An 18,507-nucleotide genomic window follows, 5' to 3' on the forward strand; every position below is an offset into this window, starting at 1 on the left:
AAATAGAACGGCAAAAAAACACTCCAACGAAGTATAGCATTGCCCCACGAGCGCTGGTACAGAAGTTCACTTCTTTTTAGGCAAATATGCATATGTGATCCTGGCTTTTTGTAGTGGTTTACACAGACTTTCCTTTTAGGTCGAGCCTGGGCAGCACATGCGCTGCTCTGTGAGCCATGCGATATTGGAGTATGGAATAGAAGCCACTCCCACTCTACACCCACATTTGTCATTGCCCTTCGTAAATGCTGGCTTCTGATATGCTTGTTAGTCCCTCCTTATTTTCATTTGTAACATCCCATGAGGACTGGCCCTTTTACTTCGGTTGTTACACAGTACGTCTTTCTTAGTCTGTATGCACTATTTTCTTTAATGAGTTTCACCCTACTTCAGGCACGACATGCTTTACTACAACATTCAGCACGCCACGCCAGCTTTCACTTTCTGGAGCTGCCGGGACAATGGCAGCTGCTTTTTTGACAGTCCAGCCCAAACCAAAGTGAGCTAAATGGCCCTTCTAAAGACCCACACTAAGGGGCAGATTTATGAAGGCCTTGCGCCTCAATTGCGTCACTAAATGTGACGCAACGGCGGCGCAAACAATGCGCCCTATTTACAACGTGACGCATCTAAGAGATGCGTCACGTTGGAAAGCCCTGCGCCATGAGGAGGTGTTCCTGCGCAGGAACGCCTCCTAAAAGTGGCTGAGTGATATCTATGAGATTTCACTCAGTCACTTTCTTACGCCTGCTTGAAGCAGGCGTAAGGGTGACGCACAATGCATAGAATAGGTGGCTCCTGTGCATTGCAGGAGTCATGTCGTACTTGCGACATGACTCCTGCAATGCGCCGCCCGTACGTCGAGAGATGCGTCACGCATCCTCACTTCCTTGCACCATGGTGCGCTGCATCATAAATGCGGCGCACCATGGGTGGCGTAGCAGTGGCGCATGTTAACTGGCGCATCCCTGGGGATGCGCCAGTTAACAAATCTGCCCCTATGATTTTTCAAGCCAGTGACGCTCTCCAGGTGGAATTCTTGAGCCACCAGGCTCTGGTTTGGGTAAGCTCTGTAAGGCACGTAGCCTTACGCTTTGCCTCATTATCAATGCAGGAATTTTTATGTTAATTCGGAGGAAAACAAGCCGTGTGAAACCTTTTTCTCATCAACCCCCTTTTCCTTAAAATGCTGTCAAACAAAAGTGCAAAAATTTCAATGGTTGAAATAGGCCGATCCGTTGCCCCATGCTGCATGCTGTGGTTGACATTAGAAAAATGTGAGTGACAGCTGAACAGACCAAAAGAGGTTTAAAGACCTTCGAAGTATGCATACATTTTTATTCAGTCTATTTTTTTGTATTTATTTTGATCTTTTCCAGAAGGCTGGTAAAGCAGCAAAGCAGTCTCTAGGCTAATCCTAAAAATAAAGAGTAAGAGGGGATAAAAACAGAAGGGGAAATCAAAAGCTGGCACACAAAGTGACTGGGTAGAAGAAAAAGAAATCCATCCACTCCCCAACTCTCTCAAACCTCCAACAAAGAAAACAACCGTTGGCAAAGCCAATAGGTCTCACATTTGGTACCGGTTGACTTTGACAGTGGGAGAAGCTAGCAACAGCAGCACAAAGGAATTAGCAAAAGGAGGTGGTGCACAAACCAAAAATGGGGGGGGTCACATAAAGGACATGGGGAAGGAATATGGCGGGGACAAATGGAGACAGGAATGGGAGGTTGCAAATAAACTAGAGGGCACAACGCAGAGGTGGTGGAGAAGCATAGGGGTAAAAAAAAAAAACACATGGTGGAACAAGCACAAGGGCGAAGCACACACGCAGCAAGCACAGCGGAGGCGGTGGGGAGGCAAAATCTTTGGAGACAGCCGGAAAACACACACTCAGGCAAAGTGCTTAATGACTCCCAAAATATAGCGCCTGAAAATAGAGCAGCAGAAGGACACAGGTACTGGGTACATACTCCATTGGAGGACTGACCCAAGAAGAGGAAGTGAAGCACACACGTACCAGCCATTTAAAGCACGCCAAAGAGGGACAATGGAGCCAAGACGTAATGGGTGGACTCTAAGCCCCACTGTAAGCGAACAAAAGGTCTTGAAACAGGAAGTGCATGTGCTGTATTAAGTTAGATAAAAAAATGAATCCTTGTGATCCATTGTGAGGGCAAGGCCAGTGCAGGAAGGAAACGGTCTGGGGTGAAAAGGGTTCTAGTCGAATCTGAAAAAGCAAACCTGACAATATTAGTGCTTAACAAAGAAAGGTATATTCAAGGCTGTTTGTATGCATAGTGAATGCCATATATTGTGTAAAAAAAAAAATGGAGGAAACCAATCCAAGCAAAAGGGGGTTGATGAGAAAAAGTTCTCACAGGGCTTATGTTCCTCCGAATTAACAGAAGTATTCCTGCATTGATAACGAGGAGAAGAGTAAGGACTCTGAGGCTATGTGCCTGACCGAGCTTACCCAAACCAGAGCCTGGTTGCTCAAGAATTCCATGTGGGTAGTGTCAAAGACTTGAAAAATCTGGGTGTGGGCCTTTAGAAGGGCCAATTGGGCTCACTTTGGTTGGTTATTGGTCCTCATCAGAACTGCAGTGCTGGCTCTTAAAAAGAAAAGTCTAGTGTAATCCACTACAAAAAGCCAGGAGTCAACAGTAAGTAGACCGGCCCAAGTAAATTGTGACTTGCTCAACAGACACAGCAACAGTTGGTACCCAGTTGGGGAACTGTTCTTCTGCTAATAAAGAAGAAAAGAAGCCATTTTAATGTGGCAAAGAAGGGACCGAATAACAGTACAAGAAGAAAACTGAAAGAATAGGGAGAGATGAGCAAGAGGCGCAGGAGAGATATAGGAGAATTCAAAATTCTAAAACGTGGGAGGAGAGAAGTGTGAGTAAGGAAAAAAGTAGATTAAAAGCTGGCCAGGGAACGAGTAAGGGAAGAGTTGAGGAGCAAAGTGACAAAGGGGAGGCAACAAAGTTTCGTGTTAAATGTTATAATAATTACTTTAATGTTTATTATTTGTATCCTGCCAAATACCAAGTGAAAGTATAAACGTATTTTTTTCTTCAATTAATTTGTCCCATTTCCATAATTCGATACACTGTGTCAAATGTTCTTGCATAGTAAGTGTGCATTTGGTGGTTATTGCATCCGTGGGGAGAAAACAAGGCCATCTCCATCGCAAATACACAATTCAGACGGGGTGGGGCTGGGGGGTTACCATTAGTACAATAAAATACAAAAATTGAAGACGTTGTAAAACATTAATGCGGAGCTGCTGGCAGGTGTAATGCAGTGTTTGATTCAAGGGGTGTGTGCCTACAGCTCTATGACTTGAAAGTTAGACGGGAGGAGGAACTGGGACAGAGTGTCCAATCATGTGGGGTTTAGCTCCATTCCATGTGAACATGCAGCACACCACACTCCCATTGGTAACTGGTGGGAAGTCCCTTCCTACACAACTTGCTTCCAGGAGGGACTATGGTTTCTAATACCTGAACAAACAAAGGTTCTTTGTGTGGAGCTCGGGGACTTAATGTTTGCCAGCAGGTGACATCACCTCGAGTTAGGACAACAGAGAGATGGTGCTGTAACCAGAGCTTCCTGAGCTTGCAACCAAACTGGCAAAGCAGACTTTACAGTTTATGCAAATAAAACTGGAGGAAGCAATGGTCTAGGGGGGACAGGGCGCTAGGCATTTAAGAGATCCATTTGTCAAATAACATATGCAGGGACCCAAAGTTTTGCCCAGAAGCCCGTATCCAGCACAACTGAAGGTTTGGTGTCCAATAAAAAGGCTAAATAGTCTTGATTTCACCTCATGCCTCTTTCATCCACCACCAAACACTCACTGTCCCGTTATATATCTTGTATTTTTTTTTTACAGCATTCTCTTCCCATTTCTGTTCTTTCATCTTTCGCTTCCTCCTTTCTCCCTTGTAAATGTAGTTGAGCTTATATAGCGCACAGCTACCCGCAGTGGGTTTCCCGGCGCTTGCTTAGGGAACCCGTCCTGATATTCCCCTGTGAGATAGCAGGGTATCCACAAGGTGAAAGTCAGGAATCCCGCCGCGAGGGGCCGTTGTGGAGATTAAGCAAGCTATTGCCCAGAGTCGCAGAGTGTGAACCCGTGAGTCGAGGGTGTTTTTTTTTTCCTCTCTTGCTCTCGGTCAAAGTCTGATGAGGAAAAATAAGTACCAGTCACCAAAAACGAGTGCCAGTGGGCCCCACCTGCTCAAATTACGCATTATGTTATGTTAAGGCCGTACTTTTAGAGCGCACGGCTGCCCAAGAGGGCGTCCCGGCGCTTTGGCAAAGAGACCTGAACCTAAGAACACAAAGGGAAGCAGCGCTGCTGTCACAATGATTACACAGAAAAGAGCAGAGTCTTCAGCTCTTTCCTGAAAGCCAGGAGGTTCGTAGCTTTGCGTAGGGAGAGAGGGAGCTCATTCCAGCATCGAGCTGCCATAAATTGAAAGGATCGTTCTCCCATCCGGACACGCTTAGCCGGGGGCACCTCCAGTTTAGCCAAATCGGCAGATCGTAGCACCCTCCGCGGCACATAGAAGGCAATCCGCTTCCTAATATAATTAGGACCGATGAAATGAAGGGCTTTGAAGGCCAGCGTAAGAGTTTTAAATCTGATTCTTTTAGAAATAGGCAGCCAATGCAGCCTATTCAGAAGCAGTTGAGCGCTGGCTCTCCTTGGCAGACCGAAGATAGCTCTGGCCGCCGAATTCTGGACAATTTGCAGTCTGGCCAGAAGATACTTGGGCAGACCTGCAAAGAGCGCATTAGCGTAATCTAACCTAGATCCCACTAACGCCTGGACTACTGTCTTCCGATATTGTAGGGACAGCAGAGGAAGATACTTCCTCAGCATCTTGAGGATGCCAAAACATTTCCCGGATATCCCCATGATATGGGGGCGAAAAGAGAGATCATCATCAAGCACCACTCCCAGATTTTTCACTTGGGAAGATGATTTCTCAGGGGGGGGGGAACATATCCTGGGGCCACCAGGACTTCCAGCCCGGGTCAGGGGCACAGCCGAAGAAAAGCAACTCAGACTTATCCGAGTTGCACTTCAGGCAGTGCCGCTGAAACCACGCAAAAACTGCGCTCAAACAGCTCTTAATCCTGTCGCCGTCAAAAGCCTCGCCTTTGCTGCAAGTGAACAAAAGCTGGGTGTCATCAGCGTATGAGATGACCCGGGCCCCATGAGCCTCCGCTACAAGCGCCAGAGGGGCCATATAGATATTAAATATGGTGGGGCTCAGAATGGACCCTTGAGGAACCCCAACCTCTAGCGCTTGCATTTCGGCAGAGAACGGGGGAGCCCAGATCACCTGCCGGCGGTCCGATAAGAAAGAATGGAACCAGTCCAACACCGTCCCCCGCAGGCCGATCTCCCTGAGTCTTGAAAGGAGACTAGCATGAGGGACGGTGTCAAAGGCCGCCGACAAGTCCAAGAGGACTAACATAGCCTTACCCCCAAGATCGAGCGTCTCCCTGATGGCGTCGGTCACCTCCAAGAGGGCCGTCTCCGTGCTGTAATTCGCACGGAAACCAGATTGAGAATCATGCAGAATGTTATTCTTCTCAATAAAGTTGAGAAGTGTGAGTTGGACATGCTTCTCAACCACCTTCGCCAGAGCAGGGAGGAGGGAGATCGGTCTATAGTTAGCCAGCTGCAACGGATCTAACTGAGGCTTTTTGATAAGCGGCAGAATAAGTGCATGCTTCCAATCCCGAGGCACCACTCCGGAACTCAAGGATAAATTGAGCAGGGGGTTCAGCAAGTTGTTAAGTGCCGGAGCCACCCTGCCCAGACACCTCGCTGGACAAACGTCCAGGGGCGAGCCAGATTGAAGCCGGGTCAGTAGCTCCAGGGAAGTTGCGCAAGTCAGCTGCGGAAAGACCGATAGTGTGGGCCCACTTTCGGTTTCTAAAGATGGTACCTGTCCGTTCTGGGCGAGAGCATCATCTGCCCCGGATAAGTCCACAGGGGGAAACGAATCCTGAATAGTTTTGATCTTTGTGACAAAAAAGTCAGCAAGCTGTCTGATCCACCCTTTCGTGTGAGAGAGCACTAGTCCCTGAGTTACAACAAGCTCATTAATAACAGTGCCTAACAGTGGGGAGTGCAGCTGTTTCCACTACCCACACATTGACTATACTCCTATGCATAGAGGACATCTGCATGTAAAGATCCTGAAGGAGAAGGCCAAGTAAATCTCTCTCGCCCTCTGTGTACTGGGCTCATTCAGCTAGAATGTCTACCTTAGCGCTGTCCATCACGGCCTACAGAGACCAAGCTGAACAGAGTGCTCTGCTGGAGCCTGATCTGCATCACATACATGCCAACCGAGAAGCACCCCTAAAAGAAGACGTTACTATTCTGCAGACGTGAGCACAAGCTTCAGCCTGGGTGAGAAGAGTGAGAGCTGCAGAAGCACATGACCAATCAATCCACAGCCAGAAACAAGTGTGTAAGTCGTTTTAGTTTTCTTTGTCTTGTGGAGCCTTTGTTTGATGGAGAAGGAAGGTGTAGGGTCCTATCACCCCAGCATGCTGTGTACCTCACTACATCTTATTGGTCGACGAAACAGCTGCATGCCTGGCTTGCTGCAGGAGCTATACCTGCCCCATTGCGGGAATAGGGCACAGGTGACCCCCAACACTATATGCTTGATTTCCACCTAGTGACAGCAACAAGAAGCACCCTCCTTGACCAATTTGCTGCTTTCAAAATGGTACTCTAGTAGGTCTACCTTGGCATTGCAGACTGCTCAAGCAGGCTACCTCCGACCTCTCCAACCACTCATTTCCAGGCTCTGGTTGCTGTGATCACTCCACATCTCCTTGTGGGTGTAGTCCAAGGCGGCTCAATCCTTGGTTCCCAATTATTCACTATATACACTCTGGGTGCTACTATCTCCGCTTTTGGCTTCTCATATTATTTAGAAGACAATGACCAGCAGATCATCTCCGCTTTTCCCTTCTTTCACTCCACTACAATCCCCAATAGCCATCAATCATCAGACGGCCCTCTACTCACTTATGCTCTGAAAACTAAAATCTTCTACTTTTCTGCTTCAAACAACCTTCCTACTCTGAGCCCTTCAGCCCAGCACCCCCCACCCCCTCCCAGAAATCCTCCTTCCTTTCTCTAAAGGCACAATATAAAAAAAATGTAAATTCCCGATTGATATAATATTACTCCCATACCCTCACCACAGACAATCTATCCCAACTTTCCATTCAATACCGCAAAATAAGCTCCAAAAAGTGCGTGTTGTGGTCTCCTGCAACAGCTTGTTCAAGGGCACCATGGTTATGCCTTCTCTTCCATCATCAAACTTATCAACTTTGCAACCCAAAGACTCTTTGCTATGCAATGGGCACCCTCACACCAAAAAGCTTACAATTCTTATAAAAAACAACAGTTGATGGCCAGGATGCAGCACAATGTCATACATTCACCCCAGTACATAGATCTGGGCCTAAATCCATTGTTTTTTGCTCACCATGCCATTTCAGTTTGAACCTAGCCATATGCAAATCAGTCTTGACCCTGTGCCCCATGGAACAGTCCAGCCTAAACTGTCAAGCCAGATCGTCCCTGGACTGGAAACAATCATGCTAGGACCGGTTTCGGGCTTTCAGCCCTCATCAGTCAGGATAGCTTGATTCCAGTGGCATGGAGAGCACGGGACTCACGTCTGAGCATACCCGTCCCACTCTGGGTGACAAATGCAAAAACAACAGTTGATGGACAGGATGCAGAACAAAGTCATACATTCACCCCAGTACAGAGAAATGGGCCTAAATCCGTCGTTTTTTTGCTCACCATGCCATTTCAGTTTGAACCTGACCATATGCAAATCAGTCTTGACCCTGTGCCCCATGGGAACAGTCTATCCCGAACTGTCAAGCCAGATCCGTCCATCATCCCCTTTGGTATCACTTTGTTCGCCCTAAGTTGGCAGGGTATGCCCAGACGTGGGTCCCTTGCTCACTTTGCCACTGGATTCAAGATAGCCTGGCTGATGACGGTTATGAACCCGAAACCGGGCCCAGGATGCTTGCTTCTGGTCCAGGGAAGACATGGCTTGGCAGTTTGAGCTGGACTGTTCCCATGAGGCACAGGGTCAGACTGATTTGCATATGGCCATGTCTGAACTGGGGTGGTGGAGTTAGCTAAAGAATGATAGATTAAACCCAGATCAGTTGACTGGGGGTGGGTGTTTGATTTGCTGAAATGCTCCATCCTCCCCTTTGGTAACGCTTTAAAATTCTTATCAGCCATTTTAGGCTTTCAGCTTTGGTAGGCAAACAATTAATGGTCTGTCTACTCCTCTTACTTTTTTTGCACACCCATATCTCCCTCAAATGGATCTCTGCGATCCCTCAACTTTCGCCCAAATCAATTCAATCCCACTTTCTCATTCTTTTTATTTGACCTTCTCCCTAGAGCTCAGAGTTGTTGCCAACCTATCCACTTTCAAGAAAAACCGTTATAACACGATGTAAAAGATGGACCTCACCAGAACTAAAGGACGTCATCCTGACCTCGCCCCCAACACTGATACCACGTATATATGAAGCCCTTGCCTATCCATTCACCCTCCAACCAAGTTATCTGCAGGCCAAATGTCACTCACACACCCACCGTTTGACGTACGATAACCCGGTTTAAAATGCATATGCACATTTTTCACTTGTGCTGGCTGAAATGCGGTCCCCGCGAAATAAATGCATCCAAGTACTGCACAGCTTGTGAAAGCAGCATTTCCACCCCCTCGGCAGGAGTGAATCACATGGCAGAAATGAATCCTGCACCGTGCTGCCTCAGCAACACCACATCCGCTCCGAGCTCCTTCCCCATTTCCATCTGCGTGCGTCGGTGCTACGGATGGCGTCACCGTTTAGAGCCAAACTGGAACCCTTCCCGACTGTCCCCTTCCCCCACCGCAACACACGCACGCTTCCATCCTCTGACAACAGAGCAATGCATCTGACAAAAATAATGAGTTTCTTCCGGCCCCATATTACCACAGCTTAGAAATAACAGCGTAGAAAAGTACATTGAAGGTTTCGTGCACACGCCACAAAACTTTAATTCATTGGCCGAAATGCCTACCTAGGTTGAGTCCCATCTATGCATCTGCTAGAACCCCCTATCCACCCAAGGACCAGGTAGATAGAAACCCCATACCCAGCCAGCCAGGCACTTCTAATCTGTCATAAATTTCAAATGAAGCACTACCCTCTGGGGTAACTTGGGCCCTAACCTCAACCATATACATATTTCGACGTGATGTATTCCGCCCTAAGGCACCACTTACTCCATTACTTCTACGCATGATCTACGTTCACTCCCAGCCATGACAACTAACACTCGAGCTGAGCACACCCTTCCCTTCAGGAAAGAGAAGCGAGTCAACGAAGCAGATTTAGGCTGCCCGGGATGAATGGGATTAGCTACTCAGCCCACGCCTTTTTACTGTGGGGTTTTAGCCTCGCATGGTATATCCATGTCCATAAAAATAAGGGAAGGGTTTCCTCCTCGGACCCTGCGCAGTCCAGTCTGAAGAAGCCTGGGTTTTTCAAGAGGCGTTTGCACCAGTGTTTAGAGTACGTCCATAATCTGCCCCGCCGACCGGGGAACAAGAAACACGTGGGTTTACTATACAGCTAGATCTGTATTTCTGGGGGGTTGCTTAGCAATACTACAGTTTTCTTACACTTAAATGTTCCCACATGCACCATCATAAGGCAACATAATATATTTTTTTGGGTGAAGTGGCAAAACTGGCTTTGATTTCTTGACCCTTTATTTCCTGAGCTGGTGCATCAAATAAAATATATATAAAACAAACTTCCTCGTTTCCTGGTCCCTGAGCCTTTGCATGCTTACTGCGACTCACGCAAGCACCCCAGGGGTGGCACGCTGGAACTATATAAAATGTCTAAGTCAAGCGTTAAATACAATGGCGCCAGGCGTGTCCGAGAAGCGACAATGCATTTCCGTCACAGTCGTCACCCAAGAAGGCAAACGAGGCGTTCAAGCAAAAATACATTAGCAGTACAACGCTCAAGTAAAGACTGGTTAGGAGAGAAGGATTTGGAGCACTATGGTTGGGGGTGAGTGAAGAGGTGCTAAATATGCTGCGTATAACGTTCAGACTAGTTTTATTTTGAGGTAACTTCTTTAAGAAACAAAAAAAGTTGTGAAAATAAAGACAACTACCCAGGCACGTAGTGTATGTAGCCGTCCAGCTGAGAGGTAGGTCGGATGTGGTAGGAATCCCTCCCTCTCTCAGAGCATTATGACCTCTTTTGGGTATATGGAATATACTTATGGAAATGCACCCTTCATATCCAAAGGTTATCGGCAGTAAAGTAGCGCTTATAAAAATCCCAAGTCAAACAAGCGCATAGAAATCAACCACATTAGGGAAACGTGGAGAACGGTGCATCAAGGTGGGTCAGATTCCTGGCTCTGCTCGAGGTCATCTTGGTCCTCGAGCCCATAACGAGCCGAGCTTTCGTGTCCTTTATGCCTGCCACCCGCTTCAACCTCATGTGCCAAGAAATAAAAATACATATACATTCGATGTAAAGCTGGAGAAATAAAACGCGGTGGTGGCTAAATTAAACAATGTGACACAAAAAATGTGATCAATCCAGGACTCCTCTCTTGACCAAATTGTGTGATTCGCGAGTATTTTATTTTACACTGCGTGCTTTATGTATGCATTGATTGTATGCGTATTTGCTAGCGAGTGTTGTGAATGGGTAAGTGTGAGGGAGGGAGCGAGTGTGTGTACCTCCTCCCCCGCCCTATTAAAATTACATCCTGCCACTATGGGCGAGCCACAGAAAGCACGAGCCCGAAGCCTGACTCTGTTCAAGGTCCTGTTTCGAGCCTCGAGCCCATACAGAGCTTAGCGTTTTAATGTGGCTTCTGCCTGTCAGCCTCGCTCAACCCTCATGCAGAGAGGTAAAAACAAAGTATTAACATGGGAGGTTAAAAGGAGCTTCAAATAGATCCCCATATAGTGGATGATTTGTACTGCGTCAAATAAGAGAACAAAGCTTCCACATGATAACGAAATGCACTTTTTTTTTAATTTTGAACAGACTTTTATATTTTACACGATGTCTGTTGTATGATTTAGATGGGAATCATGTTCAGGGCGCACGGAATTTATTGGCTCCCCCCACCTCTAGGATATGTAGTTGTTCTGAATAAGAGGCGGAGGTTACAGCGCCCACTGCCTGTAGCTGGGCACATGCGGGATAACGTGGAAACCAGTCTGGCAAGAAAAACACTTTCGTGGCTGGAACTTTAATTACCAGAGATGGTCTCAATGCAAACATTTGCTGTGTCTGGCCGAGCTCAGGTTGTACCTCTTAACCCCCACCCGCTCCCCAAATACCCAACAATGTCAGATCTTGTCACGTCTAATTGCCTTTCCTGGAAGCTAAGCCCATCTTTCCTTAATTTTCTCCTGTCTCGACGGCTGTGCACCATCTTTCTTTCGGTTTCCCCGCCATATTCACTGCTTCCTGTTTTGCCTTAACTTAGACATCCTTTCATCTTCCCAGCAGTGTCTTGGATAGGATTTCGATTTCTTAATCATAACACCCATGGCCCAATTTCTCGGCCTCTGATACATGCGTCATGCTGATGTAACTCATAAAAGGAAACTCGCACTTCAAGTTTTTATTGTAACAAAACCGTCATGTTAACTCCCTGGGGTGCGGTCAGATGTGGACTCATATCCAAGTCATGTTAAATCCTGAGGTTCAATGGAATGCCTGAGGTGGATGCAATGGATAGCCGGCAGACAGTTCGTACCCGACACCAGCAGAGTGGTCTACGAATAGCATCTATTATCACACATGCCAAAACCACGCGTGGCTTAACGCAGTCAATACCATGACCGAGTTCCATTTCAACGCGTCATTACAACGACTTGCTTTAGAAAGAGATGGGACTTTGGAATAATCTAAATTACTATTCCAACTCCAGTCGGTGTATCAGTAGGGAAGGTGTTGTACTTAAAATCCAACACCACTTTCCCTAAAGCAAGTCGTAATGACTTGCGTTGTCATGGAACTGGAGGTAATGTCACAGTCTTGGTACTGACTGTGTTGTAAAGGCACTAAGATGTAATGCCTGTGTTGTAATAGATGTTTCCATTGTCTACTGAACCACGCTAATCACTGGTCACGAAGAGCCCATGGGCCCTCAGTCACCATGAGAAAATAACCGAGGCAGTTGTAAACCAATAAATAGTGCAAATTGTAATCTGCCAAAAAAATATGAAAAATAACCCCATGTTAACTGGATTAACACAGAAGTATACGCGGTTTGGATGATACAAGAGCAGCAAACAGACCCAGGAAAACATATTGCAGCATGCAAGTCTATTCTGTCCCAACATCACTTCCAACCGCCTTCCAGTATCAATCGCATTTCAGCTGGAGTAGCCCATATGGTCCAAGAATGGCATATTCTGCCTTGAGGGAGCAGATGGCCTTCTGTGATGCCTACAAGTTAAGAGTCACTGTGTCGCAGGATTCCTGCAAAACGTCTCCTGCAATAAATACCATGCAGTGTGCTTTCCCAAACAGATTAACACCACAAAATCAATTCGTCCCTTCTAGATAGAAGAGTGAGAGCAAAGAGACTAGATGGGAAAATGTGTAGATTATATGGGCTTGGTGACCTTTGAAATCCTGGTGGTGTAAGTGCTTCTTAAAGTCCATTAATCACACAGTGTAGAAGATCCAAAATGTACCCATGTAAGACTGAAGCCAAGACCACAGGCTGCCCAGCATTTCATTTCATCATTGACAAAAAGCCCAGAAACACTAATTGAGGAAAAAACCTGAACCGTAGGTAGACACTGAATGTGGGTTCATTCAGTGTCTAGCTATGGTCCAATTACATAAATCCAAGAATACAGCAATACGTGTATGCATAATTACACCACTGTAAATAAGCAGAATAATAAAGTTATTGTACTTAAAATTATGCTCACACCCAAACCTCCCACTTGGAAATTGAAGAGATCTCATTTTCAAACCACCTGATGCACTCAAAGATATGCATTATGTCATTTAACGGGACCTCTTTTATTCTTACTTTACAATTGTCCCCTTTTTTGTTAAGATACACCATGTCATTAAACTAATCTTGGTGAATCATACTGCCCACCTCCCTTGGAGAAGCACCACACAATTTCATAGCATCGTCTAATGTAATAGGAAAGCAAATATCCTTACCTTGTATCCTCTAATACCCATAGAAGTACAAATAATCCTAGAGAGATTTCCAAGAACCAAGATTCATATCTTTTCCAATTCTTTAAGCCGTAATAACATTCTTGCTATGGTCTTGAGAACAAAGCCTCTGCTCGCAATTTTCACTAGGTTTCAATTACCTTAACTGGCATACCAGCTGACCAGTTTAATCTCTTAAAGAACTATTTCACTCTCTCACCCAATAATATGCCTCACTTATAATTTCCCCTTCAATCTCACCTTTTTATCACTGCTTTCAGTTATCACCTCAAGATTCTAAGCGGTCAGCATCCTCTCTGCAGTTCCACGCAAGGGGTCGCATATCACACGTCCATTACACACATCACTATGCCTCATTTCAGACCCCAAGCCTTACTTCACCCAGCACATCTTGGCACACCTTTGTTTCCACACCTCACATGCATATTAGTCTCACTGTCCACAGTGTCTCACATGTTTGCCAATCCTGTCAGTTGATCTCATAATATTTTGTTCTCATTTGGTTTCCATGTCCTATTTGTCACTAAACTCTTTGTTAACATAACAGAAGGTTTCCAGTAATTAGCTTTCTTGTAACAGCATAGCACATTTTAGGAGTCGTAGTCATGGGCTGCTTCCACTGACTACTGGGCTACAATACCTGTTAAAGATTTGTTCAGAAAGTAGCGGTGGCCTCCTGGCCATGGGGACAACCGTCTCTGTCTGTTGGGTCTCAGATTCTCATAACTGTCCCTTCATATTTTTTTTAATTTTGCTTCTTTCCCAACAGGTATTTCATTGTCTTTGCCCATTTCTCACATATACTTACTTTTGCATGGTACCCTGATCACCTGTCCTCTAGTCTTCGCTGTTAACATGTAACCGTATTTTCTCCCCTCTTTTCCAGCTGCCCTAGCCCATTACACCAATCGTCTTCAATCCATGCCTTTTCCTCATCTTTGTGACCCCTCAGCCCCTAATCCCTCACCTGTGAACCTCAAACTTTTACTCAACCCATTAACTCACGTGTTGCCTGGGTTTTCGCTGTTTGATGCGCCCACCTTCCTTTTCACCCCCATGCCCATCCAGTCCCACTTGGTCTCCCCTTGAAGTGGTCCTCCGCCCCACCTCCGGGCCTCACCTTGTCCTTGCGCGGCCTCCGTATGAAGGAGGTCCTGGCAGTGAAGTACTGCTCCAGCTCCGAGTCCGAGTCCTCCTGGCTGCAGTAGCCGCTGCTGGTGGTGCTGCTCCAGGTCATCTCGAAGGAGGGCGTCGTGCTGGCTTCACACTCCCCCATGCCCTCTTCCTGACACCCCCTCTGTTCCTGATTCCACGCGCAGGTCTCTCCCTGTAACCACACACCGGCGCTTCACGAGCGTGCGCAGCTCGAGACCCTCGGGGGCGGCCGGCGTACGCTTCACAGCTCTGGCGCAATATATCAAAGCTGCGTACCGCCTAGAAGCAGTAACGCTATATACCAGTGTTGAGACCTTACCCTCACTGTGCCCACGGTATCTGATTTCTAACCACGCCAAATAAGGCCAGGGACCTGCTCGAGACGCAGCCAGGGTATGGGTGCCTCCTCGGAATGCCCCGCTCTCTCGCTCCCTCCCCTCCCTCTTGTCACTCCTCCTCAGTCCGTACTCTCTCCCTGGGACGCTAGAGCTGCAACCGCCTAAAAGAGGTCGTTAATGGGCTGGAGTCTCTTTTTTCTCTCCCCCTCAGCCCTGCCACGCCGCGCACTCCCTTTAGCTTGTAAGAGCCCGCCTGAGTGTCTCGCGCTTCCTCAGCCCCGTCTCCGCGCGCCTGCTTCCTCTGCCGTCACTGCCTCAGTACCGAGCGCAGTACTGCAGCTGAGCCCAGTCAGCATCCGCGCGCACCGCCCCTCCCCTCCCGTCTGCCGTTGGGCAGTTGGAAGGTACACAGCCGGCTCGGGCGGGCCCTGATTGGTCAAAAGGAGAGGAAGGAAGAGGCGGGGTCCCTGGCTGGATGACTTCATTCTTAGAGGCATTCCCGCCCTCTTCCTCTCCCTAAAACATCATCCTCCTCCTCCTCCCGGGCAGTGATTCATCCTTGAGCCAGCCGCCAGAGGGCTGGGAGGACGCTTAACCCTTCAAGTCGAGGTTCTAAGGAGCCTGTGGTTTCTAATCTGACTTCCATCGCTTTTCTTTTAGATTCTATCTTTACTTTAAATGCATTCCTAATTTAATGTCATCCCTTTATTTCATCCACCTATTTTCCTTCCTCTCCATCGCTTTTCTTTTAGATTCTATCTTTACTTTCAATGCATTCCTTTATTTATTTATTCAATGCGATTTTATATAGCGCGAACATTACCCGAAGGTGTCAGAGCGCTTTACAAAAGAACCAGTTGCGATACATAAGGATTTAGGATTACATGAATTACATAAAAGATACAAACAGAAAAAAATGCAAATGTACAAATTGTAAAGTCACACAAGGAAGAGATACAAACAGAGAAAATTGCAAATATACAAGTTGTAAAGTCACTCAAGGAAGAGATACAAATGGATAAACTCTAAGAATCACATAGGAATGGTAGTGAGTACAAGGGTCTACTACATATACTAGTGGTTAGAGTTATCTCTAAATACATATATATATATATATATATACAAATAGTAGATTTGCTCAGGATTACATTTTACTAGCGATTAGGCTGGACAAGTATATATCACACATTTACAGAGTTAACAGGGAAATACAAAAAAATCAAAAGGGGTAGAGAGCTGTAGGTGGGGGAGAAGAGTCGGAGGCTGAGATTGGTGAGAGGAGAGAGGGGGACCTGAGGGGGAGAAAGAGATAAAGCAGTCCAGCAAAAGAGAAATGACTGAAGATCGGCAGGATGGAATCCAATGGACCAAAGGAAAAGACAAGAATCCACAAAATGGCGGACCCGGGTCGTGGGCGTCGATGGAAACCATCTCAAGATGGCAAGATGCACCCAGGTCAGGACCCAAAAACCATGAGAGCAGGGTTCCATTAAGTGGGGTCGGAGGGAAGACGCAGTCACAGCACCAAGGGAGGGCAGTAGAATGTCTGCTGTTTGCGTGCACAGGCACAGCCCCACAAGGGCATCAGGCTGACGACCCGTGCAACAAGGAGAGCCGGGAACTGAAGCGAGCCTCGGAATAGGTAGGGACCACAGAGACCGAAATAGAAGAGTGTCCCACACGTTGCCTGCCCCGCTGGGAACAGTGACAAATTCAGCCCAAAATCCATGAACGAGGAGGGAAGCCAGAGCCACCGTTAAACAGCAAACGTTGCCGAGGAGCACTCCGCCATCTTGTGCTCAGCAAGCGTGCATCTGACCCGGAGAGTTCAAGGCCGGTGGGGGGACAGGTCATCTGAGCCCCCCATCGTCAATACCAGAACATCTGGGGGAACACCAGGGTGATTAGCAGTGCCCCCGCTCACCGTCTAACATCCCACGGTTCGTGACAGCAGACAGTGGAGACCCCATGTATCCAGCGCTGCGCTCACCCCTCAAGAAGCACATAGCCAGCCGCCAAATCAGCTCCTATCTCCCGCACAGCGAGTGGCTAGGCGAGGCTTGCTTAAATGCTGGGGGTCTCCGAGAGCGCCCGCGCTCACCGTGTGTAGTGTGTGGAGGTGCCGGCAGCCGCCGGCAGTGGATCAGCCTCGGCAGCAGTGATGGTGGGTGGCGTAGTTCCGCCGATGCCATCTGCGGTTCCTCTTCAATACCGGCAGGGACGGCAGCCAGGTGGCACTGGGGAATCGCAGTGCTGCAGCCACCCACTCCCTGGGTGTGTTGGAATCGAGATGGGCCCCTTTCAGAGATATTTCACGAAAAAGGCGATCCCTGGCCCTGGAGCTCCAGGCCGGAGCTCCCTACTCATCAGCCATGATGTCATCCCTTTATTTCATCCACCCATTTTCCTTTCTCTCCCTTCCATTATTTCCATCACAGACTTTTCATGGTTTCTTTTCTTTTAAAGAGTTCTTTTATTTATGCCCTTATCTCCCTTTCTGAATGTATTCCTATCATGCACTTTTCCCCCTATTGTATTCCTTTTTAGGTTTTTGCTACCGTCAGCTGTCTTTCGTTGAAAATCTGTTGTGGAAAGTACCAACACTTTTTGTGAGCTAAGAGTCAGTGAATTGCTTACTATTAGATCGTTTTCTTATCAATCTCTTTTGCTTTCTTCTTAATTCGGGGCTTTCCTTCCTCTTGTGTTTGTCCCTTACCTGCTGCAGCACAGCTTTGACACCCTCCTTTTGATTGGATGGCTTGTTTCCTTGCTCAGCTCATACCAATCAACTGCTTTCTTTTTCTTTTAATTTTCCTTGAAAGTGCATGTGTTTTCTTGCTCTTCTCAAAGTGCTGCTTCCACCTCACATTCCTGCCCCATAGTGCTCTCAATGATGTGCCCAACCCCTCACAATGTGTATGTAAAAGCACAGGAACAGGCATATTTCTGCCAGGGTTTGACTAAAGAGCAAACTATGGGGTTGGTTTTGTTTGATCTCCTGTCTTCCACATCTTGCATGAATTCCAATGCCCTTCCACACAAAGGCCGCATTTATGACACTGAGGGAGAGGTGGGATGCCATATTCTGCTGGTAAATCTGCCCCGTGCGTTGCTCTAAAGCACCAAATGGCCCCAGTATGTGTTTTTGTTCAGAGTCCATCTAAAGTAAGTTAGGCCTCTACGAGTGTATTCCTTTAAATTCAGACACTTCTATGTTCTTTTGTAATTCTTTGCACAGTCTTTCGTATGAAAAGTATTTGAATTTGAAAAATACCCATGCTGTTTATAAAGATTGAAAATATTGAATTTCATGGACAGTTTTTGGATATCACAAGATATGTATTTGCTTTTCTTCCAGTACTGAAATTTGTTTTCTTTTACTTTTTTAAACAATACATTATAAACAAGCATTGGCAAAGACAATAGCGCGACACTCATTATAAAGACGATATCTGTTGGCTTTTCCAATACTTATTATTACCCTTTTGTTTCCGTGCCTTTTTTATATTGCATCTCTTTTTCATACCATTGTTTCCCTTCTGTCTATCATCCCTTTTCTTATAGTCAGTCTACAATACCTTTTGCTCTGCAATTCTATTTACTTATCTTGACCCAATTTCTAATGCTTTTTCTTTATCCCATTCGATCCACTTCCCTTTTTTCTTTGGCACTTCCCCAC

The 18,507-nt window shown here is 46.7% G+C and overlaps 1 protein-coding gene across 2 annotated transcripts in view; it reads right to left on the bottom strand.

Annotated features, from left to right (window-relative positions):
* RASSF1 (Ras association domain family member 1) overlaps window positions 1-18,507 on the bottom strand; it is a 315,149-nt gene that overhangs the window by 26,625 nt on the left and 270,017 nt on the right. Inside the window, exon 1 of one of the 2 annotated variants that reach the window (XM_078661271.1) lies at window positions 14,456-15,148. The exons of the other annotated variant lie outside the window; for it this stretch is intronic. Coding sequence (XP_078517397.1) covers window positions 14,456-14,611 — 156 coding nt within the window. The 5' untranslated portion in view covers window positions 14,612-15,148. Of the gene's footprint in view, window positions 1-14,455; window positions 15,149-18,507 lie in introns of those variants that run through there. 2 annotated transcript variants of the gene reach the window in all.

This window comes from Lissotriton helveticus, chromosome 9 (assembly GCF_964261635.1).
Source record: "Lissotriton helveticus chromosome 9, aLisHel1.1, whole genome shotgun sequence".
Classification (NCBI taxonomy): Eukaryota; Metazoa; Chordata; class Amphibia; order Caudata; family Salamandridae; genus Lissotriton; species Lissotriton helveticus.